Source organism: Rhinolophus sinicus, linkage group LG11, assembly GCF_036562045.2.
Source record: "Rhinolophus sinicus isolate RSC01 linkage group LG11, ASM3656204v1, whole genome shotgun sequence".
NCBI classification, from domain to species: Eukaryota; Metazoa; Chordata; class Mammalia; order Chiroptera; family Rhinolophidae; genus Rhinolophus; species Rhinolophus sinicus.
Genome location: NC_133760.1, coordinates 28566729 through 28591639, shown reverse-complemented (window position 1 = coordinate 28591639; position 24911 = coordinate 28566729). Strand labels below are relative to the sequence as shown.

General features: G+C 44.6%; 2 protein-coding genes across 5 annotated transcripts in view; both read right to left on the bottom strand.

Moving 5' to 3' along the window:
• The window catches only part of IL34 (interleukin 34), a 57939-nt gene extending 49627 nt beyond the window's left edge, over window positions 1-8312 (bottom strand). The window contains exon 1 of one of the 3 annotated variants that reach the window (XM_019710150.2): window positions 8125-8312. The gene's annotated coding sequence lies outside the window, so the exon portion shown is untranslated. Of the gene's footprint in view, window positions 1-2385; window positions 2533-8124 lie in introns of those variants that run through there. The other 2 variants (XM_019757718.2, XM_019710133.2) reach the window with 2 other exon arrangements.
• A 7346-nt stretch (window positions 8313-15658) lies between these two features.
• Window positions 15659-24911, bottom strand: part of SF3B3 (splicing factor 3b subunit 3) — a 39461-nt gene continuing 30208 nt past the window's right edge. For both annotated transcript variants that reach the window (XM_019710172.2, XM_019710164.2), the window contains exons 18-26: window positions 23987-24161; window positions 23044-23249; window positions 22793-22949; window positions 21627-21752; window positions 18855-19067; window positions 18200-18298; window positions 17336-17479; window positions 16647-16751; window positions 15659-16285 (exon numbers count right to left, since the gene is read on the bottom strand). In XM_019710172.2, coding sequence (XP_019565731.1) covers window positions 16145-16285; window positions 16647-16751; window positions 17336-17479; window positions 18200-18298; window positions 18855-19067; window positions 21627-21752; window positions 22793-22949; window positions 23044-23249; window positions 23987-24161 — 1366 coding nt within the window. In that variant the 3' untranslated portion in view covers window positions 15659-16144. The remainder of the gene's footprint in view (window positions 16286-16646; window positions 16752-17335; window positions 17480-18199; window positions 18299-18854; window positions 19068-21626; window positions 21753-22792; window positions 22950-23043; window positions 23250-23986; window positions 24162-24911) is intronic.

Sequence of the window (24911 nt, the reverse complement as noted above, 5' to 3'; positions counted from 1 at the left end):
GCCTTGTGGGTGCTTGACTGGGAGTTTGGACAAACTGAATCACGTGGACAAGGTTTTGGCACCCAGAGAGCTGAGTTGGAAAACACATGGTTGCAAAAAAGGCAAGATGAATTCAACAGCTATGGGAAAGACTCTGAGCCCAGGAAGAGAGTTGTTAAAGAGGGTCCCATTTAATGAAAGGACATGGGGAGTGTTGAGTGACAGGGAGCCTGGCTCTCAATCAAGGCCAGTTTTTTTTTGTTTTGTTTTGTTTTATTTTTCTACAATGTTGTCCTTGAACCTTGGAGACCCAAGCAGGCAAGGCGTGGCTCACAGAGAAGCCAGCCAGAAGGAGGCAGGGGAGACAGCAGCAACGAAATCCTTACCTGGGAGAGTTTCAGGGCTTGGGAACTGTTGGTCAGGGGCAGTGTGGGAGGCAGTGGCCAGCTTGGGGGAGGTGGGGTTGGGAGATTTCCACCCCGCATAGAGGGCTGGAGCCAGACTGTCTGGGTTCAAATTTCAGCTCCACCAGCTACTGGCTGGCCTTGGGCAGATGACTTAACCCCCGGGCTTTGGTTCCCAGCTGTAAAATGGGGATGGTAGTAGCACCTACCGTATAAGGTTGTGGGGAGGATTTGAGATCACGTCTGTTCAGCATTTAACACAGTGCTTGCCCAGAGTCCAAAGCATCAGCTCCTATGCACTACTGTTACTCAGGGCAGGGCTGGCAGCATGCCTTCCCACCTGCCTGCCCCCTCCTCTGACTTGGGTCCCACCTTTCCACAGGCCTGTTTTATATAACTTTGCATCACATCAGAGAGGCGCAGTGCTGAGGAGACCCTCTGGCTCCACCCCGTCATGCAGGAGTCTCCTCTGCACCTTTCCCAGCCTCTCCTTGCATGCCTCCACTAACAAGGAGCTCATCACCCCACAAGACAGCCTGTTCCACATTCAGACAGCTCTGATCACAAGTTCTCTAGATGGAGCCAAAATCTCCTCCCTTCAAACTGCCCCTTAGTGGAAATGATTTTTCTGCCAGGGACTTTCCAATGTCTGGAATCCCACAAACACTAGGAACCCCTTAAAAAGGGCTCCAGTTACTCCTCTAGGAAGGCTCCCCTAAACCCCACCCTGAGCATCCATGCAGAATGGTGCAATTGCTCCCCACAGGGATACACATACCCCTTCCAACGTCTGGGTCCCTGAGGCAGAAAGTCTTGGATGTCCCCCAGACCTGACACTAATAATGGTTCACATACACTGTGTCACTCAACTCTTACAAAACCCCTGTGAATCATGTAATATTTCTTTGCCCAGTTTTTAAAATTGTGGTGAAATACACACAACATAAAAATCAACCATTTCTAAGTGTTGAGTTCAGTGGTGTTTAGCAGTCACATTGTTATGCAACCATCATTAACATCCATCTCCAGAACTCTTTTCATCTTGCAAAACTGAAACTCTACACCTACTAAATAATTCCCCCAATCCTCTCTCCCTCCAGTCCCTGGCAACCACCACTTTACTTTCTGTTTCTATACATCTGACAGCTCTAGGGACCTCATGTAAGTGGAATCATATAGTGGAATCATATTGTCTTTCTGTGTCTGGCTTATTTCACTGAGCCTCATGTCCTCAAGGTTCATCCATGGTGCAGCGTGTGTCAGAATTTCCTTCCTTTTTAAGGCCAAACAATACTCCATTGTACGTGTACACCACATTTTGTTTTATCCATTCACCTGTCAATGCACATTTGAGTTACTTCTACTTTTTGGCTATTGCAAATAATGCTGCTATGAATATGGAGGTACTAATATCTCTTCCAGACCCCACTTTGAATTCTTCTGGACATATACCCAGAAATGGGGTTGCTAGATTGTGTGGTAGTTCTGTTTAATTTTTTGAGGAACTGCCAAACTGTTTTCCACGGTGTACCATTTTATAATCCCACCAGCACTGCGCAGGGGCCCCGATTTCTCCCCGTCCGGCCAGCACCTGTGATTGTCTTGGTTTTCTTATAGTACTCATCTTAATGAGTGTGAGCCAGCGTAGGGAGATCCCCTTTTAATCCCTCCTTTACCAGGGAGGAGAGTGGGGCTGGAGAGATGCTGTGACTTGCCCAAGGTCCCACAGGCAGCATGTGGCAGAGATAAGATTCAAGCTCAGGGCTGTCAGCAGCTGTCTGGTGCTCTCAACAGCCCCCAACCGGGAGCAAATCTCTGCTGTCCAACTGGTCAGTGACGGCCCTGGGGCCTCCAACATCCTTTGAGCTCCCGCAGAGAGGAGGCAGTGACCCAGAAAGAGACACATCCCCACCCCTCCACCCCCCCCACCCCCGCCCAGAGTACAAGAACCACCCCAGCCTCCTAGATTGTTCTGAAACTAGCGTTTCAGCAAAGGCCTTACCCTGCGCGCCCTGCGGAGCTGTTGGCCTGGAGGCCTCTTCGGGCTGGGCCTCCCTCTCCGCAGGCAGCCGGGCTGGAGCGAGCAGTGAGGTCCGGGGCGGGAGTGGGGCCCGGGGCTCACTCCACAGCCGCCAGATGGGCCGGTGGCGCCTTGGATTATCTTGCGCTAGAGTAGGGGCGGCGCCGGTTGGCGCACAGATTGTGGAATCCTGTGGGGCCCGGCCCGGGGCGCCTGGAGAGTTTGAAGTGTGGGGTAGGGCCACGCAGAAGAGCCAGGCCCAGCACGTGAAGTGATGGCATCTAGGAGCAAGGGACGCAGGGCCAGGCGCATTCCCTGCGCTGCCACATGCCGCCTGCCTGACAGGGGGCAAGTTAAGTGTTCCCGGCACTTCAGTTTCTTTACCTGTAACATGGGGGAGACTAAATCAAACCTTGCAGGGAGCTGTGGGCATTGAAGGAGCCCCAGACACAGTGCCATGGTGAAGAGTGGATGCCAGCAGTGTCCTCCCACTCCCAGGCACAGCCTCCACCTATCCCACACCCGGCCCACACCCCTCCCTCACCTGTCACACCTCTGTCCCATGCCCATCCCACTTCTTTCCCACACTGCTTTGCCCTCCCCCATTGGATGGCTGGCAGAGCCTTGACCTTATGGGTCCAGCTCCCCAGGTGACTCTAGGGAGTAACACATTTGAAAGGATTAGTTCTGTCTGCTTCTTAGAAAAACAAACACAGTAACAATAATTCCTTCAGGTAAAGAAAGCCATAGTCACAAAGACGTTTGCCACTGCATTACAACCGTGACAACTTGGTAGCAGCCTGAATTTCATTTATAGGGACTAGCTGAATTACCATCCTCCCAAGCAATGGGCTAGCATGTGGCCACTATAAAGGATTTATGGCATTTATTGGCATTTCCACGACATACACTTAAATGGGGGAGAGGGGAGGGAACAGGTTACAAGAGTCATGTATAGATAATTCCACAGGGCATAGAGGGGTGTGTGTGTGTGTGTGTGTGTGTGTGTGTGTGTGCATACAGAACCTCACTGCTCCAAGTATGGTTTCTTGGTCAGTAGCAATAGTATCACCTAAGAGCTTGGTAGAAATACAGTGTTGGGCCCACCCCAGGCTTTTGTAATCAGAATTTAACAAAATCCCCAGGTGATTCCCAGGCAAGTTATAGTTTGAAAAGCAATGAAGTAAGGCCTAGACTGGAGAGTTGCCCGGTAAAATAGTATTACCTCTGTGGGGCGGGGGTGGGGTGGGGGGGAGGAGCAGGAGGATTGGGATTTTCTTTTTTTCTTGTGCTTTTCAGAATTGTTGGTATTTTTTAAAACGCACATATCATAAAAACAAAAAAGCTATTACAATGCTTGCAAAGGCCTAAGATCCAAAACTTTACTCCTAGAAGAAAACACAAGTAAAAACACAAGTAACAAAAGAAATAATAGACAAGTGGGACTACATCAAAATTGAAAACTTTTGTGTATCAAAGGGTATATCAACAGACTGAAAAGGCAACCTCTGAAATGGAAGAAAGTATTTGCAAATATAAGAATTTCTTGTAGAGGCGTAGAATTTATATAGATCCAGAATATATAAAGAAGTCCTACAACTCAACAACAACAAAAAATCAAATAACCTGACTAAAAAATGGGCAAAGGACTTGAATCGACCTTTCTCCAAAGATGAGATACAGATGGCTGACAGGTATAAGAAAAGGTGCTCAACATTGCATCACTAAGCAGAGAAACATAAATCAAAACCATAATGAGCTATCACCTCACACATGGTAAGATGACTACTACCATGTACACCTAAAACTAATATAAAATAATATTGAATGTCAACTGTAACTGAAAATAAATAAAAGACGGCTACTATCAAAAACACAGACAATAACAAGTGTTGACGAAGATGTGGAGAAATTGGAGCCCTTGTGACCTGTTGGTAGGATTGTAAAATGCAGCAACTGCTATGAAAAACAGTATGGAGGCTCCTCAGAAAGTTTAAAACAGAACTACCATATGATCCTGCGATTCCACTTCTGGGTATATACCCAAAATAATTGAAAGCAGGGTCTTGAAGTGATGTTTGTATATCCATAAATAATAATGTTTATAGCAGCATTATTCACAATGGCTGAAACATGGAAACAACCCAAGTGCCCATCAACAGATGAGTAGAGTAACAAAATATGGTGCACATACAATGAAATATTATTCAGCCTTAAAAAGGAAGGAAATTCTGACACATGCTACAACATGGATGAATCTGGAGGACACTGCGTTAAGTGAAATAAGCCAGACATGGAAAGACAAATACTATATGATTCTTGTGTGAGGTACCCAGGAGTAGTCAAATTCATAGAAACGTAATGTTGGTTGGTAGTTGTCAGTAGCTGGGGGAAAGAAGAAAGTGGGGGGGGGAAACGGGGGAGATTATTGTTTAATGGGTACAGAGTTTCAGTTTTGCAAGATGAAAAACTTCTGGAGAGCTGTTTCATAACAATGTAAATGTACTTAACACCACTGAACTGCTCACTTAAAAATGATTCCGATCGTTTTTTTTAAAATGCTGACGAAGAGGTTTTCAAATCTGAGAAAATAGGAAGGCAAGGAAGCCAGGAAGTTCTGGCTCTTGGGAAAGAGGGAAGGGCAGGTGTGGCTACAGGGAAGGGAGTGTTGAGGAGATGTGGGTGATAAAGCCAGCAGTGGGGGCTTGAATGTGCTGGGAGAGCCCTGAGCCAGAATGTGAACGTTCTCATGCTGTGACAGGCAATAGGCACCCGGAAAACTTCAGAGCAGGGCCTTACCTTTCCAAATAACTGCAAGAGCCTTTCAAACTCCTCACCTTGACCTCAACCTTGCTTACGATAGACACATGGGCCCACCATAACCTGAGATGGCCCCTGGGTGGGGGAGGCCTGACCGGGTATAGGGCCCTTCCTGGCCAGGATGCACAGACAGAAGTCTGCCGGCAGCCCTGGGAAGCTCAGGAGGTCGGTTCCCAGAATGACGGCAACCCTGTCCCCAGCGGACACCACCCCCCAATTGTAGGACATGGCCCTCATGCACAAGTGTGCAGGATAGCTGGAGCCCAGAAACCTCCTGGGATTGTCACAGGCGTGCAGGCCATGGTTCTCAGGGCTCCATGGAGTCTCTCGGGGTCAAAGGATCAGACTGCCCATTTCAGAGATGACGTCCTTCCAAGGCTGAGTCATGGACGCCCACTGGACAGCATTCCCCTGGGGGCCGGGGAGGGGGTGGGAGTGGCAGGGTGCTGCAGCCTCCAGAGACATTTTGGACTCCCAGGAGAGAACCGTAAACCTAACTGCCCTGAACCCTCACCTGAGGCAGGAAGACCCATCTATTCTACTCTGGTGGTGGAGGAGCTGGGACCAGAACTCCAGAAGCCCAGGCCCCAACTCCCAGGCCAGGCTCCCTCCCACTCAGCCTATCCTGAGAATCCCACTTTCTGTATGTATTTATTTATTTATTTTGGTTCCATCAAAGCCCGAGATGGGGTAGAAGGCTGGGGACATTCCAGGCCTCCGACACCATCCCTCAACCCCCAAAGCTGCCAGAACAGGCATCCCCAAACCCACTTAAATCTCCATATCCTTGAGATGAAGTTTAAATTCTCATTTGACCTTCAAGTTCTTTAATAAAACTTGGTCTCCACTGATTGCTCTCAATTCATCTCCCACTCTCCCTTTCCCTTCGCCCAGCCCTGCAACCCTCCTGAACTTTCCCAACTGCCTTTCCCAAACTCGACTCAGCTTTCCCACTTGCTCTTCCTGCTTCCTTCTCCTCTCTAATTGTTCTTCCTTCTTAAGCAGGGAGCTGTCCCAGATTGACCAGGTAGCCTCAATTACAGCCTATTCTGCTCCCACAGGATGGGCTGTATCAAAAGCAGGGAGCCTGACTTATGTGTCTCTCCAGCACCATGGCCAGCCAGCCTGATAAATGTTTGAGAAAATGAACACGAGTTTTCTGCCTGTCTTTTACAGCTAATTCTGTTATCTTCCCTAAAGCTCTGGAACATGGCCTTGACCTTCCACAGTAATAATAGGTTCCTACGCGCCAGGGTTTACCTATGTAGTCTCATGTAATCCTATGGCACAGGTATTAACATTTCCATTTTACAGATGAGGAAACTGAGAATGAGAGCTCCAGTGACTGCCCACTGCTGGGAATTGGTGCGGCCAGGATTAGAACCCAGCCTGACCAGCCTGTGCTCATTCCACTGTGGATGAGCCTCCCAATAACCTACCAGAGTGGGGAACAAAGGGTGTGCCCACAGACTTCTGGGAACTCTCCCCTCTATCCAGGAATCCCTTCAACCTGTGTATTGAGAAAGGGCTGAGAGATGGAAAGGGTGGCATCTAGATCTGATGGCAGTAGGAGCCAAGGATCTGGAGGACCTCCTAAAAGACGCAAACCTGATCTCCTGCTGCCCAGCCTTCCAACCTTAGCACAGAGAGGGGCTTTGCACATAGTCAAAAAATCTTCAACAGGTGGCTGGACAAGAAGAGTGGAAGTAGTCAAGGTGCCCTTGAGATAAACCCTCAATTATGCCCAGCTTATAAAATGACCCAGAGAAAGCCCCAGGCTTGAAAGAACCTTACAGCAATGCTTAGTAAGTGCCAGACATTGTGCTAAGTGCTGCACAAACATTCTGCCTTTCCTGTACCCCTATGAAGTTTTCTCATTTGTATTCTACACTGCACTAATCAATTCTGTGGGTTTTCAAGGTCAGGCATCCTGCCTTCAAAGGTCAGGTCTTAACCATGTTAAATGGCCTCCATCCCCCTTCCTAAAGAATCCCCAGATGAAACAAGTTCCCCACCCACATCCTCATGCCATCAGAGTCCTAGAAATTAGGAAATTAGACTAATAATTCTTATGAGTAAACTGACCTCATGTGTATAACATGAGCTGAACTACAGAAATGTTCTTGCCCTTTGCCCAAGTATTCATTCTGGATGGGAAATAAGACCCGAGGGGGAAAAAAATCTAAAAGACTAAAATAATTTTCACAAAGTTGTCCATAAAAGTGGAATTATTAATTGCAAAACACCTGGAAGCAATCCAACTTCACAATCGAGGGACAAAGGCACATCCTGGGATAGGACTATTAAAGTGGCAAATACCACATAGACTTTAAAAATAACACAGTTGGTTTATTATGAGCATTTAAAATAAATGCAAAGTGTAAAAGCAGAACATTTTAATTTCAGAATACTGTCTGACTGAAAGGCTCACCTATGCCATTTTTTTTCTTTCCTTTAAAGAATTTTAAATCACTTAATTTTGATGAGGTAATTCATACATGTGACAGATAATTCACGCACATAGTATACAGTAAGGTCTAAAGACCTAAAGCAATATACGGTGGAGCAACACCCAGTAACCATGACAACCATTTAAACACGTGGCTTTGCTGATTTACAAACCTCAGAAGGCAACAGAGAGAAGTAACTTGCTTTATTACTTCTCAGATTTGGATGTTCTTTTCCTGCAAGGCTGATGAAAGCAAAGGTTTAAAAATGAAACCCGAAACACAGAATTCATACCATTTCTCTAAGACATAGCTCAGAGCTTCTTGGCTGGGACTGTCTTTTTCATGTCTAGCTCAAATCTCTCTTGCTGTGATCTGTGAAGGAAGCAGCTAAATTGGGGTGGAGAAATCAGGCAAAGTAAACCATGTGAGAGAAAACCGACTGTTTTCTTACCTGTTCCCGTACCAGGATGTAATCTTCTAGAGATTTGCTGGCGATTTTAAGGGGCTCCAGAACCTGAAGCAGGTGTCTAGGGGCTGGGGGCTGGGGGCAGTGGGTTAACAGGTGGGAGAGGCTGCGGTTTCCCCCAGCCCACAATCCAGGCTTCCCGACGGATGGAAAGGGCGGGGAAAGCAAGCCACTGCAACTCTGATTCAGAAACTGAAGCCAGCAAGGGCGGGGCAGGGCCACGTGTCCCCAGCCTGCCTTAGAGTGTGGAGTAGGAGGATCAATTGGGAACTATTCTGACAGATGGCATTGGCTCGTTAATGGTGAGGGTCTCCCGAATCATGTCCTGCCTGGCTACCAGAAAGGTTGGGTCGTTAAGGAGCTACCCCAGCTCTTCTCCAGAACACAATTCCTTTGACCAAAAAGTCTTACAAAACTGGGTGATGTGGTAGTGACCAGAGTGCACGTAGGGGGACAAATATTAGACAAAAGGCCTTTGATAAATATCATGTCGAGGACTGATCAATTAGCCAGTCTATAGGTGGAGACATGAGCTCAGATAAAGTATCGAACCCAAAATCACACAGCCAGGGCTTTGCCACGTGACTCAGGGCCTGTCCTGGTGTAACATGGTCTGGCACACAGTACTCCCAGAGCTTCTGAGGACACAGAAAAGGGGCCCTGTGCTCAGTCCCATCTCCCCAGGACAAGGGCACTCACTTTGCCTGGGTTGGCAAGAGTGCTGAGAAAGGCTCTGCCCAGCAGAGTTCTGTGGGCACCAAAAGGGCAGCTCCATCTCTACCTAGTTTTCATAGCAAGCTCCCCGATTTACTCGACTATATTTGGAGTTGGGAAGGGCCAACCCCTCAAGGGACATTACGAGTGTGGAGCAGAGGGCAGGGGGTAGGGGAAGGGCTGTGTTCAAAGCATCAAACTATCCAAGACAGTTTGCAGGGTTTCCCTGAGTATGAGCACAGAATCCTTTAAGGGGGGCCCCTTAACATCTAGGAGTTCACAGCACCTACTTGGGGAAATGCTGGCCTAGAAGATGTTGGCATTATCTTACTATGAATGTCAATGCCTGGCTCAAGTAGTTGTTCAAGAAATGGCTTCTCAATTGGATGGATAAAACTGGATTCCTGGTTTGGCCCTGAACTTCCAACAGGACAATAATGCCCACACTGGAATGCACTAGGGCTAACTCCCCACGCCCGTTCCCAAGGCAGTGGCTATACTGGCTACACCCTCTGCACGGCCTTCCTGGAGAGCTCTGCCAAGTTGATTCATACCAGTCAGGCAGCCCAGGGGAGGGTAGGAGGGGGTGGAGGTAATGGGGGAACAGCCACAGAATCTCACTGGGGCCTCACAGGAGCCTGAACCTGCTTCACTGTGCCTTCTCTGGGGCCTCTTGGCTTGGAATGATGCCCCTTTATTTCAAATCATTGCACACGGGATAGCAGTTCAAGATGGAGGTGGCTCCAGGTCTCCCCAGGCTTCTGTACCCAAGTTCTGTGGCAGGGCCTTCTCAGAACCCCACCCTCCACACAGCCCCAGAAGCCCAGGGAAAGCACTTTGCTGTTACTGTGACCCAGGAGGTTGGTCATCTTCTCTGTTTTACAGACAGGAAACTGAGACCTTGCTTAGAGATCAGTGAACCCAGGTCACCTGTCCAGTGCTTTCTATGGCCTTCACTCCTACCTGGCATTTGACAAGATACCTTGTTTCTGACTGCCCTTTCTCCAGTTGCAGCATCAGCTTCTTAAAGACAAGAGATTCACTGGCACGCCCTGTGAACAGCGTCAGGCCCTAATAACCCACGGTAAATGTGCATACTTATTACTTGTCACTAGCTTATACACATTTAATTCATGGTCCAAATTAACTGGTGAAAACTCTCCCCAAGTGACCAAATCAAAGGCAACTCTCTTTCCCTGAGATTTTGAGTCCGAGAAGGGAGCAAGTTCTGCTGAGTGGGCCTGTGCATTGAAAATCAGAGGTCCAGGCTCTAGAAGACAAGAGTTAGAGGTGGGGAACTGAGAAAGGTTTGCCTCAGGGATTACAGTCAAACCTGACTGAGTACTGACAGAGCTGCTGGATTGGGGTGACGGGGTGGGTGGGGTGGTGGTGCTGACAGGGGCCTTTAGCTGCTTCCAGTTGAGTCTCCAGCCTTTTGTCCCCAAACTGGAAATTCCAAACTTGATTTTTTGGGGGCTTCATTTTGAATAAGAAGCAGTGGTCCCTCATTCCTGGTGATCTCCAGGTCTGATCATTATCACCAGATTGTGAAATATACAGACATCACCAACCGATTCTTAAGTAATCTGGGGCAGAACCCAGGACTCTGACAATCTCAGATGATCCTCCTGTCCAGCTAGGGTTAAGACACTCTGCAAGTGTTTCTGAAGTTTCCTGAACTGAAAAAACTTTGGCTATCCACCCTCCACTTTATTTTTGAATTTGGACCTTCTGATTTTTCCTGCAAGTCTCGAGGCTGTGCCTGTTTTATCTGAGGAAACCAGACACGGGCCCTAGGCTCTCCTGAACTTACCATCTCTCTGGCAGAATCACTTCACCGTCAGCCTCAAAGGGACTGAGACTAGGTTATAAGAACTCTCCACCTTCTGGGTGCAGAGCAGACTTGTAAGGAAGTGGCATACAGTAGGTGTTCAGTAAATACTGGTGGAATAAACGAATTTAGCAGCATCTTCTAGCAGGTTAGGCCTATCTTCTGATGTTGGCTTTCAAAGCTTTGTTGTGCTGGTGCAGACTAGTAAATAGCTTTGTTGTGCTGGTGCAGACTAGTAAAGGGGATTCTTCTGACTGCTGTGTAGTATCTGTTGATTCTACACAGCAGATAGCTTTGTTGTGCTGGTGCAGACTAGTAAAGGGGATTCTTCTGACTGCTGTGTAGTATCTGTTGATTTCCCTTCAGTTCACTCCAATTTCACACAAGCTCCATCTATTGGGCTATCAGACCCCCAAATGTAAATAAGTCAGCCACCAACCATGGAGCTGTTCACTGAGTCTGTAGCATGTACCCCGAGTAAGCCTCTGTCCTCCTACATTGATTTCAGCAGCAGAGATGGTTCTTCTGAGCTCTAGATATAGATCTCGAATATATTTTAAGGGTGCAATACACTTAAAATATTCACATACAATATTCCATATGAAAATGAGCAAGTGGATGATTCATGCAAACACATGTTGTTTCTATTTTGAAGATAAACAGAATTTAGGAATTAAAAAAAAATTTGAAAGCCAGGTCGATCCCATTTGAAGACTGCTCCCAACATTTCTGGCTTCCCACTAATGAGAAACTCAAGAGGTCAGTCATGGGAGCAGCACACACTCTGGAGACCTGCGCTCTCCCAGGGAGACAAGTGAACCAGCAGCTGTCTTGCTAGCAATACATTAAAAAAAAAAAAAAAAAAAAAGCAACATTCCATCTACAGTCCAACTTGAACCCCCCTCCCCCAAAGGAATGCTATTCTTGGCAAGAGATCTTCCAAAGGAAACAACATCTGTGCAACCTCCACGCCAGAGGTCAGGGGAATGCTGAGGCAGCTAAAACCTTTTCAGCCCCTTCTTAGACCCAAGTTGCAGGGACTCATCAGGGAGCAGGATGGGAACGATCCTAAGAACCTAGCACAAATGCCTCGGTGTCTTGACATCATCCCTTCTGAGTTCCATGGCAGCTTCTGAAGTGTTCTGCAAGGCTGGACAGAGTTCCTCATTTACCTGGTTGCTCAACTAAACCAAAGGAATTGAGCAGATCCCCTTAATACCAACACAGACAGGATTTGTAATTTAGCCTCCATCCAATCACTAAATATTTATCAAACACCTTTGGTAGGTCCTGGGGCAACAACTCTGAACTAGACAAAATTCCTGCTCTCAACACATTCAAGCCTAATTCCTTGTGCCTATGCTCCATAAATTCCACTTGCCAGAGCCCTCTCTCTTGCAGAATACAACCTAACTCATGAAAAGATATGCAGAGGGAGCTCAATGGTGTCAATTCCTGAATATGCTATCTAAAGCACACGTTACAAAATAAAAAATAAACAAGTGGGACTACAAACTAAAAAGTGTCTGCACAGCAAAAGAAACAATCGACAAAATAAAAAGACAACCTCCAGAATGGAAAAAATTACTTGCAAACCATGTATCTGATAAGGGGTTAACATCCAAAATATACCAAGAACCCATATAATTCAACCGCAAAAAAAAAAAAAAAAAAAAATCCAAGTAAAAATGGGCAAAGGATCTGAACGAATATTTTTCCACAGAAGATATACCAATGGTCAACAGATATGTGAGAAGATGCTCAACATCATTATTAGGAAAATGCAAATCAAAACCACAATGTACGATCACCTCGTGCCTGTGAGAACGGCCATCAATAAAGAGGTAAATGCTGGTGAGGATGTGGAGAAAAAGGAATCCTTTACTGATGGTAGGACTGTAAACTGGTAATCACTATGGAAAACAGTATAGAGGATCCTTAAAAATTAAAAATGGAACATATGATCCAGCAATTCGACTTCTGGGAATACACCCAATGGAAACACTAACTTGAAAAAGATATCTGTACCCAACGTTCATAGTAGCCTTATTTATAATAGCCATACTTGGAAACAATCTGAGTGTCCACTGACAGATAAATGGATACAGAATTTATTATATATGTGCAATGGAGTATTATTAAGCGATAAAAAACAAAAACAAAACAAAAATGACAGAAATCCTGCCATTTGCAACAATATGGATGGACCCTGAAGGCATTATGCTAAGTGAAATAGGTCAGAAGGCATGATCTCATTTATATGTGGAATCTAAAAAAACAAAACAAAAAAACCAAACTCACAGAAAATGCGATCAGGTTTGCAGTTATCAGAGGCAGGGGTGGGGGTGGATGGAGAGTATAGGGACTGAAATAAGGTACTCAGAGGAACAAACTTCCAGTTATAAGTACTAATGATGTAATGTACAACATGACGACTAAACACTGCTGTAACATATTAGTTACTAAGAGATATCCCAAAAGTTCTCATCACAAGAAAAAATTTTTTTTCAGTATATGAGATGGATATAATTATTTCACAATATATGCAAGTCAAACCATTATGCTGTACACCTTAAACTTATACAGTGATGTATGTCAATTACATGTTCCCCATTCCAGGCTTAGTTGTTTCAGTCTTTAGCGGAAGGTGCCTCAGAAGCTGTATTTTTATTGAGTGGTATAAGGGATGGTTTTCACTATTAGGAAAATTTGAGGAAATAAGCAAACATACAAACAAAATTTGTACTCCCGAGACACAGGGTCACTTGGACTTTTTGATAAATGTTGGGATTCTTAGGAACCAAGATGCTGTTTCAAGGTTGGGAAACATATTTAGGGATTTCTGTACAGTTGATGTCACATATCTCCCTTTATGTTCTATAGACAGGGGACCCAAGGCTCACACGTTTTAAATGGCTTGTTCAAATTCACCCAGCTATTATTTGGCCAAGCCAAGATCAAATGTGATTCTAGTTCTCTTTCTACTATAAATACATCTTGGCTGATTGTTTTACATGTATAAGCTTCCTCTCCCCTATTAGAATGTTCAGCTGAGCAGGCCATGTGAATTTCTCTGTGCTTATTATTAGCACAATGCTTGGAATACTAGTTCACGATCTGCTGTCATCTATCAACCTTTCACAATATGCACCCATTGTTCTGTGACAATCCCACTGAGTTTCTATCACTTTCACTGGGCTTTGGGCTGTTGAGAAATAGAAAAGAATCTTGTAATAACTGGAAGTACAAGACAATCCAACATAAAACCCACTCTTGCCTGGCCTACCTGTAGCTCTCCAGTGGGCAATAATCAGGTGACCACACATTCCCAGTAGTGGTGTAAGATCGAGAATTAAGATTCAGTATTATATGCTGTAAAACCAGAAGGGCTTCAAACGGCCTAACCATGTTTCCCTTCCCACTCTGCTCTTGCTAAACAAACCTCCTTATCAAACGACCAGGCATAGTTCCCGCTCATCTCAGGTCCCTGCCAGTAAATGACTTACTCAAAGCCAATCACATCCTCCCATAGAACCAGGAGGCACCCACCCTTTTGATACTACAAAGCCTGCTACCCACAGGCCCTACTTGTTTCCTAGGTTCCTGAGTGCAACCCCCATGTGGCCTTGTATGGCAGTGTCCTCCTTCCCTAGGCAGTGATTACGTACTTAATAAACTGCTGTATTACTCAAAAACAATGGCAACAATTCCTGATTCTATACAGAGATCAAGTTTTCCTTCCTTACACCGCCTCCCACTACTGTAGGAAGTATTTCAGAAAAGATGCTAGGAACAAGTTGCGCTGCTCAAACATCTTTGCTGAGTTTCTCTGACTACTGCATGTCAACTTCATATAATCTGACAGACTAAATGGAAGTGGGTTTAGATGGGGGCCACAGGAAAAATGAGCCCCTGCATTAGCCTGTGCAAATGTCATTCAATAGTACTGTATACTATGCAAATTCATGAGCTTAAGAGCTTAAATAACAAAGAAGTGTTATTTAGGGATTCGATTCCTAGCAAAATCTGAGTCTCTACTGACTGATCTAAAATCAAGTCATGATTAAAGAGATACATAGTTCCAGGGCATAGCATCAGGAACCCTCTTCTGCACTGGTTTGTGGGCTCTTCGGGGTCAGATTGTGTCTAATCACCTCCATTACTGATTCTAACCCAGCGCCAGCCACAGAGAATCTACAAAATGAAGTGGCTGAGCACACGAACATGAAAGAATGTTTTACTTTCTGAAGTACTGAGAATAGCAGTGAGCTCAGGTCTCTCCAGGTTCAAGGAAGCTAAGGGGACTACCTGGACATTTAAGGCTTCCCAGCCAGCTGGGCAGAAAAAAGGCTGAATTCCCAGGTATGGGCTAGAACATTTCTGAGACTGGGTCACTTCCAACTGACAGGCTCCCGTGCTGCCGCCTCATACCCAAAGGCCCTCCCGAGCCCACCTAGGATGCCTGCTGCAGACAGTACCCCAGTTACCCATGTGCCTTTAAACAGGTACCACATATACTGACTTTACTGCCAAGGGAAGGTTAGTATCTGGTACTTCCGTACTTACTGATCCTTTCTAGTAGTCAAATGCAAAAGATCATTCATTTCAGGAGCTGTAGAAGTAAAGGGAGCATCTGTTAAGAGACCACCCAGCTAGAATTCATGCCAAATTCTTCACTTTAAGACCTCAAAGTAGAAGGAAGCTAAAACGGGGGAGGAGAAATCAATCACCCTTACTCAATATCCAATGGGAAGAGGTGTGAATGACCACATGGTTATTACTGAGCCCAAGTTTCATCTACATAACAGAAAGGACTAGAGAAAGCCAAAAAACCATTAATGCTAGAAGTGGGAGGCCAGAGGGTGCCAGAAATCCATGTAGGTATCGTGGAATGATACTCAGTTCTTCCTGCTCCACCCAGGCTCAATTCTCCCACCCTAATTCTCACCCCTAGAAAAGACACATGGACACCAGTTACCTTAAAAACTAGGTTTGTATTTCTGGTTAGATTCCAGAGTGGCAGAACGCAGGAGTTATACTATATCCAGCCTGGTCGCCACCTCAGCTTGCCTCCCTCCCTCCCTCTCGCCCACAAAGATAACATGGTACAAAACTATATTTACAGGAAAACCAGTTAAAAATGAAGGGTGTGTACAAAAGTAGACATGAGAGCCAGAATATCAATGCAGGGAAAGCTCTGAGGTCTAAGGGGCATTGTATTCCACACGGGAACCTGGGGCAATGTATTATGTACCAGGCAGGGAGAAGCGTAGCAATTCTCAACGCCAATATTTGGGGAAACCAGTCATTCCAGGAAAAAAGTGGATGGGAAAGAGCTGTTAGCTTTAATATTGCAGTCTTAATTAACGAGCCACCGTTCTTCTGCCATATGGGTTCTGAGCCAGGTAGTGAGGGAAAACAAAACACAGAGTCTCTGACAAGCCCCACGGGAAAATAGGCTCAGAAGGCATAGCGAGTCCGGATGTCCTCAAGCTTCTTGGACACCTCAGGTGGGGTTCGGTCCAGTTCTTCAGAGACATTCTTTTGTTTGTTGGGCTCCATGGAATTGAACTGCTCACAGAGGTCTCCATCAATCACATTCTAAGATGTGGAAAAATGAGAAGAAAAAGCTTAGATGCCCAATGAGTATGTCACATGCTAGAGCAGAAGCTGCAAGGAAAGCTTTTTATTCTCCTACAAATACTTGAACTCCACTCACAGAGCCAGGAACACTACTGTAAGCTGATCCTTAGTAGCCAGAGTTCAGACTAGCAAAATTGGGTGAAAGCTTTCCTCTGGCTGTGGTCTGCCCAGAGATGACCCTCTCTACCGTTACTGTCTCCATCAATCCCTGAATGCTCCTGAATTCCAGACCGTTCAGATTTTTAAGGGAGGGAGTGAAAAGACGAGATAAATGAGCTAAGGGTGACCCTTTCACTCCAGATTTCCAACAAAGACCTACCTTAACAGGGAAATAATAGGAACGAAAGCTGAGGTGGTCTCGCCCACAAAGAGGAGGATGCTCAGACCGCAGGTGCATTTCCACATGCTGAAAGAAGTCATGGTCCTGGCAGAAAAAACAAAGAATTTGCCACTAAAAGAAAAAACGTGACTGCAGCTACTATCCTATGATTTCCAGAAGCACAATGAACAGAGAAGCCATTGATTTTTACCATGTAAACAGATGTTAAGTATCTAAATCACTCCGCTGATGACCATAGGTTTTCCCGCTACATGATAGCTAAAATCTGAAAGAAAATCTCCCTGTATTTGCAGAACATGTGAAGGCAAATACCTGATCCCAGCTTCCTTGGCTGGACTACCAGAAACCAAATTTAGCCAATCCTACAGTTGGCTCTAGGAGGCAGTGAGTGCCCCAGTCCTCATCAGCACACCATTCCTAGTCTGTGGGATTTGGTTCTGGGGTTTTGGACTCTAACCCTATACCCACATCACAACCAAACCCTGGTCCAATATAAAAACAAATGGCTTTCTGGTGGGGGGTGGGGGTGGGGGTCAGGATTCCTATCTCCCCAGGCACTTGTCACCTTATAAAATTCCCAGAACAAATGGATTTGCCCTCTTAGGCAGATCTGGCACAAAGAAACCATGTTGAAAAGGCAAAGGCCAGTAGAGCGCGGGAGAGTTCACCTCGTGAGATGTGAATGGGACGAGGATGCCAATCCCTCCTGACAGGGTGGTATAGACAAGTGATTCTGAGCCTCCAGGGATCAGCGTGGTCTTCTGCAGTGACAGCACCGTCTCCCCCACGTGATAGTTCATGATCACCTCTGCCTGCAAGTCAAAAACAGACCAGTTAACTGTGTGGGCCCTCGGGAGCCTGTTCTAGATTCCCAAGAGCAAGCAGGGCCCCCCCCAAAGGGCAGATTTCACCATTTTTAAAATCCAAAAATTACTAAAACTTAAAAATACTTAAAAATGTTCTTAACGTTTACTTAGAGCTTAATGCCCTCACAAACATGATGACATTAGATCATTTCTGATAAACAATTAAAACTAAAATTTCTTTGTTAAATTATCAAGTTTACAATTTAAAAAAAGGAAATCACAGAAAATGCTAAAAACAAGAGCAAACACCAGGCTAGCCCTCTAAAAGGAATCTATTTTTCACAAATCCAGAGGTGCTCTACTATAGACGTACATCCGTACAGAAAGAGGACGGCCCAGGACACACCTCAAAGAGCTGGTATCAGGAATGAACTGTGCAACCATCTTCTTCAAGGAACTCACTATGTTCTGAGATTTTTACACTGCTAAAATGTCTGAAACATTTCTATTCTACAGGGTCACAAAAACGGGATAGTAACTTCATCACCTTACGTCAAACTTGCGTCCATTCATCACAGGCTACATACACAGTCAACTTAGGGACTTTCATGCATGGAGCGCACTCAGCATAGTTATGTGCACTGTGGATAATTCATGTTTCCTCAGTGAGGGTCACAGGAAATGTACTACACAGACTGGTCCTTTGGGTCCGGTTTTGAATCTTACCTTCTGAGAGGCACCATTGAGCAAGCCCCGGTCCCACAGGGCTTTGTTTCCTGTGGGATCCTCGTCCACTTCGTCGTTGGTATTAGGTGGGAGCCTCACCTACAAGTAAGTGACACAAATCACAGGGCTGGGTCCTGCACGTACTCACTACATCGCCAAGCAACATAAATGCCCCAGGTCCTTGCAAGCAAGCCTATGGGCAACTGCCTTTGGCAGAGGGCTGGGCCCAAGTCTCTTCCCTGTCTGCTTTCTGAGGAGTGAGAAACTCAAGAGAATCAGCCCATGAGCAAGGGTCTGACATAGCAAGAGCAAAAACAAAGACCACAGAACATAAACAAGAGAAGTTAGATAGGGCTTAAAAAGATAAGCCAAAATTCAGGCAAAAAGTGAAAATAAATATGACATGAACTCAAACTAAAGCTATCATTAAATCATGTTCCATGGGGAAGAGGGGGGTGAAACAGGCTAAAATTTAAAAAACTGATAAGAAGGCTTAGAAAATGCAAAGTTTTCTTTTTAGAGTGAGCCTCAGGACAGAATTTTATACCAATCTCACTTTGCACATTAGAGATCCATAGTCCTGGGTCCTTGGCTTTACCACAAACGGAGCCAGCTTTCCTACACATCACTGCAAGGCCAGTTCACATCAACTCACCACACAAATGTTGCCAAACTTGTCTGCCCCAGCCACAGTGTCATAGTCGAGGAGGCTAGCCGTAGTGACCCATCGGGGGTAGGTATCATCGGCAAAGATGATGAGCTGGTTCTCATTACGCTTGTAGCGAACCCAGATGAAACTTTCTTGGACATCAGACACAATTACCCTGTGCCCAATAGTCTGGATTCCAGAGATGTAATTGGCGATATGCTGGGGAAAATAAAGACAGCAATGGGTGTAACCTTGAGGTTCAGAACCCACAGAAAGTCCAGCTTTCTCTGACTGCAACATATATAAGGTCTGCAGAATGGCACACAGCAAAGAACAGTAGTCAGCAATAAATTCCTTGAAGATGGGCGGAAGAGTTAGTTTTAATGTACTTATCACAACAAAGTTGGGTCACACGAATTTTGGTTTCCCAGTGCATATAAGTTATATTTACACTATATTGTAGTCTAGTAAATGTGAATAACAGTATGTCTAAAAAAACTATATACCTTAATTTTAAAATATTTTATTGCTAAAAACTGCTAACCATCATCTGAGCCTTCAGTGAGTCACAATCTATTTGCTGGTGGTGGTGGAGGGCCTTGCCTCGATGTTGATGACTGCTGACTGATCAGTAGTGGCTGCTGAAGGTTGGAGTGGCTGTGACAATTTCTTAATAAGACAAAGGAAGTTTACCACAACAGCTGCCTCTTTCTTTCTTAGAAAGAACAATTTCTCTGCAGCATGCAATGCTATTTGATGGCATTTTACCCATGGTAGAACTTTCAAAATTGGAGTCAATCCTCTTAAAACATGCCACTGCTGCAGCAGTTAAGTTGATGTAATCTTCTAAATCCTGTGCTGTCATTTCAACAGTCTTCCCAGCATCATCACCAGCAGATTCCATCTCAAAAAACACTTTCTTCGCTCATTCATAAGAAGCATCTCCTTATCCGTTAAAAGTTTTATCAGGAAGTTGCAGCAATTCAGTCACATCTTCAGGCTCCACTTCTAATTCTAGTTCTCTTGCTATTTTTCCCTATCTGCAGTTACTTCCTCCACTGAAGTCTTACACCCCTCAAAGTCATCCACGAGAGCTGGAATAACATCTCCTACACCGTTAATGCTGATATTTTGATCTCTTCCCACAAATAACAAATGTTCTTAATGGCATCTAGAATGATCCATGGGCTGCAGAATGGAGTCGTGTCAGCAAGCATGAAAACGACATTAATTTTTGTTTATCTCCATCAGGGTTCTTGGGTGACCAGGTGCAGTGTCAATGAACAGTAATATTTTGAAAGGAATCTTTTTTTGAGCAGGTCTCAATGGTGAGCTTCAAATATTCAGTAAACCATGCTGTAAACAGATGTGCTATCACCCAGGCCTTTTTGTTCCATTTAGAGACATAGCAGATTTAGTATAATTCTTAAGGGTCCTAGGATTTTGGGAACGGTAAAAGACTGGCTTCAATTCCCAGCTGCATCAGCCTATACCAAGATTCAGGCTGTCCTTTGAAGCCAGGCACTGACTTCCCCCCTCTAGCTATGAAAAGCCTTAGATGGCATCTTCTTGCAATAGGCTGTTTTATCTACACTGAAAATCTGTTGTGGCCACCTTAATTATCCTAGCTAGATCTTCTGGATAACTTGCTGCAGCTTCTACAGTAATACTTGCCACTTCATCTTGCATTTTTATGGAGGCGGCTGCTTTCCTTAAACCTCATAAACCAGCCTGTGCTAGCTTCAAATTTTTTCTTCTGAAGTTTTCTCACCTCTCATAGCCTTCACTGAATTAAAGGGTTAGGGTCTTGCTCTGGATCAGGCTTGGCTTAAGGGAATGTTGTGACTGGTTTGATCTTCTATCCAGACCACTAAAACTTTCCCTATATTAGCATAAGGCTGTTGCACATTCTTATCATTTGTTCAGTGGAGTAGTATTTTTAATTTCCTTCAAGAACTTTTACTTTGCATTCACAACTTGGCTGTTTGGTGTTAAGAGGCCTAACTTTCAGCCTATCTCGGTTTTCAACATGCCTTCATTACTAAGCTTAATCATTTCTAGCATCTGAGTCAAATCGAGAGATGCAACTCTTCCTTTCACTTGAACATTTAAGCAGCCATTGTAGGGTTATTAACTGGCCTAATTTCAACATCGTCGTGTCTCATGGACTAGAGGCCTGAGGAGAGGGATAGAGACGGGGTAATGGCCAATAGGTGGAGTAATAAGAACACACACAATGTTTATCAATTAAGTTAGCTGTCTTATACGGGCATGGTGCGTGGGGTCCCAAAACAATGACAATAGTAACATCAAGATCACTGGTCACAGATTACCATAACAATAATGAAAAAGTTAAAATATTGCAAGAATTAACAAAACATGACAGAGACATAAAAATGTTCAAATGCTGTTAGAAAAATGGATTGGATAGATTTCTTCCACACAGGGTTGCTACAAACCTTCAATTTGTGAAAACAGCAGTATCTGCAAAGTGCAACAAAATAAGGTATGCCTATGGAGCAAATATATGCCTAATTCTCACAAGTAAATTACGTATAGAATCAGGTAGGACAGAACTCTGGTTCTTAGATTGAAGAAGTCAAGAAACTCATCTCCTCCTGCCCTTCTCAAGTCTCAAGGGCCTAGCTCAGAGCCTGGAATTCAGTGACTACAACAAGGTCCTAATAAAGACCTGATTTTAATAATTAACTGCCCACAACCCTACCAATGTTTCCTCTTTCCTCACTAGCTAGAGCTTGGGTCTTCTACCATATTTACCTTGTTCTCACATTTTCGGAGTAACTTCTTCTTTCCCAGGTCATAGACACGCAGAAGCTTCCCCACACCAATCAACACCCTACCCTGGAATGGAGCAATGGCAGCAGGGACCTCTTCCACTGGAGTCTGAGAGGAAAAGCAGATAATGCAGCTATAGAACATACAGCCATATGCTAGCCCCACCTCCTCGACCCCAAATGCCTTCGACAGGCATCTGTCAGGAAGACAGATAACAAGTAATCATCTTCTGCTCATCAGAGAAATAAACCACACATACAACAAGTTTCTATGAAACAGTGTGTTTGGGTGAACAGTTCCCACATGCTGCATTTATTTCACCCAGCAAGTGGATCAATGCCGCAAGTTAAAAGAAGTCCTGGTGCCCGATGAACACTCAGAGCCCATGAAAATTCAACTGGCGCCATTATTAGTGAAGCCTCAGTATCTGAGAAGTGACTAGTTTGTGGAGGAATGTGAAAGGAGTACTACTGACAGTGACATCTTAATTGTAAGGGAGACACAATGAGTTTAGCACAAAGAAGGGTCTGTGAAATAATTATTTCCTAAAAAACATTCCACTTGTGGGGAGGCTGGAGAAGCCACATTCATGTACTATCTGTGTAGAGGAGAGAACAAGAATATTTTCTTTATAGTTTTAAAACTGTGGTAAAATATACACAACATAAAACTTACCATTTAACCATTTTTAAGTATACAATTCAGCAGCATTAAGTATATTCACATTGTTGTGCAACCATCACCATCATCCAACCCCAGAACTTTTCCCCTTTCCAAAAGGAAACTCTGTAACCAATAAACAATAGTAACTACCCAAAGAATACTAGTACTTTAAACTGTTGAATTTTGATCACAAATTTTTGCCATCAAAAAAGTTAGTAAAACCAACAACCAAGGGGCCAATTCAGTGTGCACCTATTCCTCCATTGTGGGTGGTCAGCACAGGCTTCCTGTGGGGCTCACTAGCCAGTTTCACTGAAGCATGAAAGCGCCAGTAGCATGGTCCATGTGCCACCAAAAGATGGATCAGAATCAACGAGTTGGTTCCCAAAATGGTCACCAAAAGACCTGAACCCCTAACTTAAGCAAATGTCAGAGAGTCTAGTAGGACAACCTAAATTCCAGTAGAACCACTGGCTAATTCCTACCTTGTGCAAATACTCCAGTTTTTCCCCATTGTTCACAAGCTTGTAGGTATAGACAAAGCCCCCTGCTACGGATCGGGGGTTCAGTATCAGGTCTTTGGCCACACCCACCAGCACATACCAATCATCACCAGTGTTGGAGAACCTGCAAACGGCCACACTGCAGAGAAAAAAAGCAGGAGTCAGACGTTAGTCACAGCCCAAAGAATTCCCATTGCAGTTTCCAAAAACCCTGAATGTCCTGGACTCCTTACCTAAAAGCAGCCTCATTCTGTTCCAGCTGAACAAGGTCCAGTGTGTTACCCTGAATAGGATTCATCACTCGGATCACAGAGGCCCACTGCCCATTGCCAGCCTTAGGAGCTCCAAAAATGGACTCAGGGAGGTTTTCGTTGAGGAATGCTGCTGCCATCTCTGCAGCTAGCTCCCGCTCATCCTCCCCTGCTGCTTCCACCATTTCCTAAAGCCAAAAAACCAAGTCAGAGTTGGTGTGTTCAGAAGTGGGTGCCGGGTAAGATGTGGGTAACTAGCAAGAACATCTCTGGGGCAGCTCATAATATATTAAAGTAGCAAAGTCTGTTGACCAAAACCAGAATTTCCAAAAATGAAGACTAAAAGGAGAGGTACACAGACAAGGGGAAAAGGGAAGACGACTAAAGGGGAAAACAGGTACTTTTTTTAATGCAAAAAGGAACTAATACCAGCTGACTGGTCATGAGAAATAAAAATGAAAACACCATTCTTCTGCCTAGGCTGTCTGATTTACCTTGCTAAGACTATTTGTCTCCTCTCTTCCAGACCAGATACAGCTTTACATGGTTGGGGCTACCTGGTTTTTTTTTTGCTAGGAAATGATTTCTGGAAGTAACTATTGTTGTGGGGAACATGAAAGCTATCTCGTTTGGGCCCAAATCCAGGAATCATGTAACAGACTGTTTTGGAAGCTCCAGGACTGAAGAAATGTTCCAGACAGGGAGCTACATACTGAATAAACCCAGGCCAGTGGATAAGTTCTGAATCATAAGAAAGCCTCTAAAACCATGGACTTTGGCAAAAGGCTCTGCCTGAAGGACCTGAAAAGGACCTGGATCTTTAAATATTAACAAAGAATAACTCACAATTACAGGGTTTTTAAGCTTTCCAACACAATTTCACACAAACACCCTATACTTGAGCCCCAAAGGTCAGTGTCATTACCTCTGCCATCTGTTGCTTCCTTTGAGCTTTTGTAGCCTCAGTGTAGGCATTGTGGTCAGTCTCAATGATGATAAGGTTGTTACTTTCAGGGTGGATGACGAATTTCCTGGGCGTGTACTGCAGTGGGAAGGCCACTTGATTAAAAACGGCACCCAGCTTCTCTAACGCCAAAATCCTATAAAAAGGAAGGGAGTTAATAGATCACTCACTCAGAACCTAGAAACTGGTGTTGAAATGGTCCATTAACAGTCATAGCAAACACATCAATCCTAAAAGCTTTAATATTTGCATTGGGCAACATGAAACAACAGACTTCTGATACAGAAGATTCTGCACAGGAGACAAGGAGATTGGGAAGGGCCCTCCTACTTCAGCAACAGCCCACCAACGTTCATGACAATTCCAGTTTTCACCAGTGAAACCCACATTGAAATGCTCAAAGGAATTTTTTTATCACTCCAGTGATAATGTGATAATGCAAAGTTAAAACTTCCTCTTTATTACTGACAAACCCTGAAATAGAGAGCACCAATTCCTAATTTATTGTGAGGAACTGCAATTCCTGAACATATGTGGTATCAGTGCTGATGGTGGTGTGCCCTCCTGAATGAAAATCACCTAAGTTTCATGAAATCCATGAATCCATTGTGAAAAGCCAATAGTTATGACCAGGACATCAACAACACGGGTGGCATTAAAATACTTAAGAAGAAAAACAACAAAAACTTGAGAAAGTCAACCTGAATAGGTTATTTCCCAGCTTGTAATATGTATTGCTCACTTCAATATTATCAGTATAAACTATATTCTGTCAACCTGCAAAAGGCCTCCATAACTTATATTGAGGTTAAAATTTAAGATGCAACACTGCAAATGACAAGACAGTGTAAGAAAAGGTTATGCATGATCCTGCTCTAAAACTAAG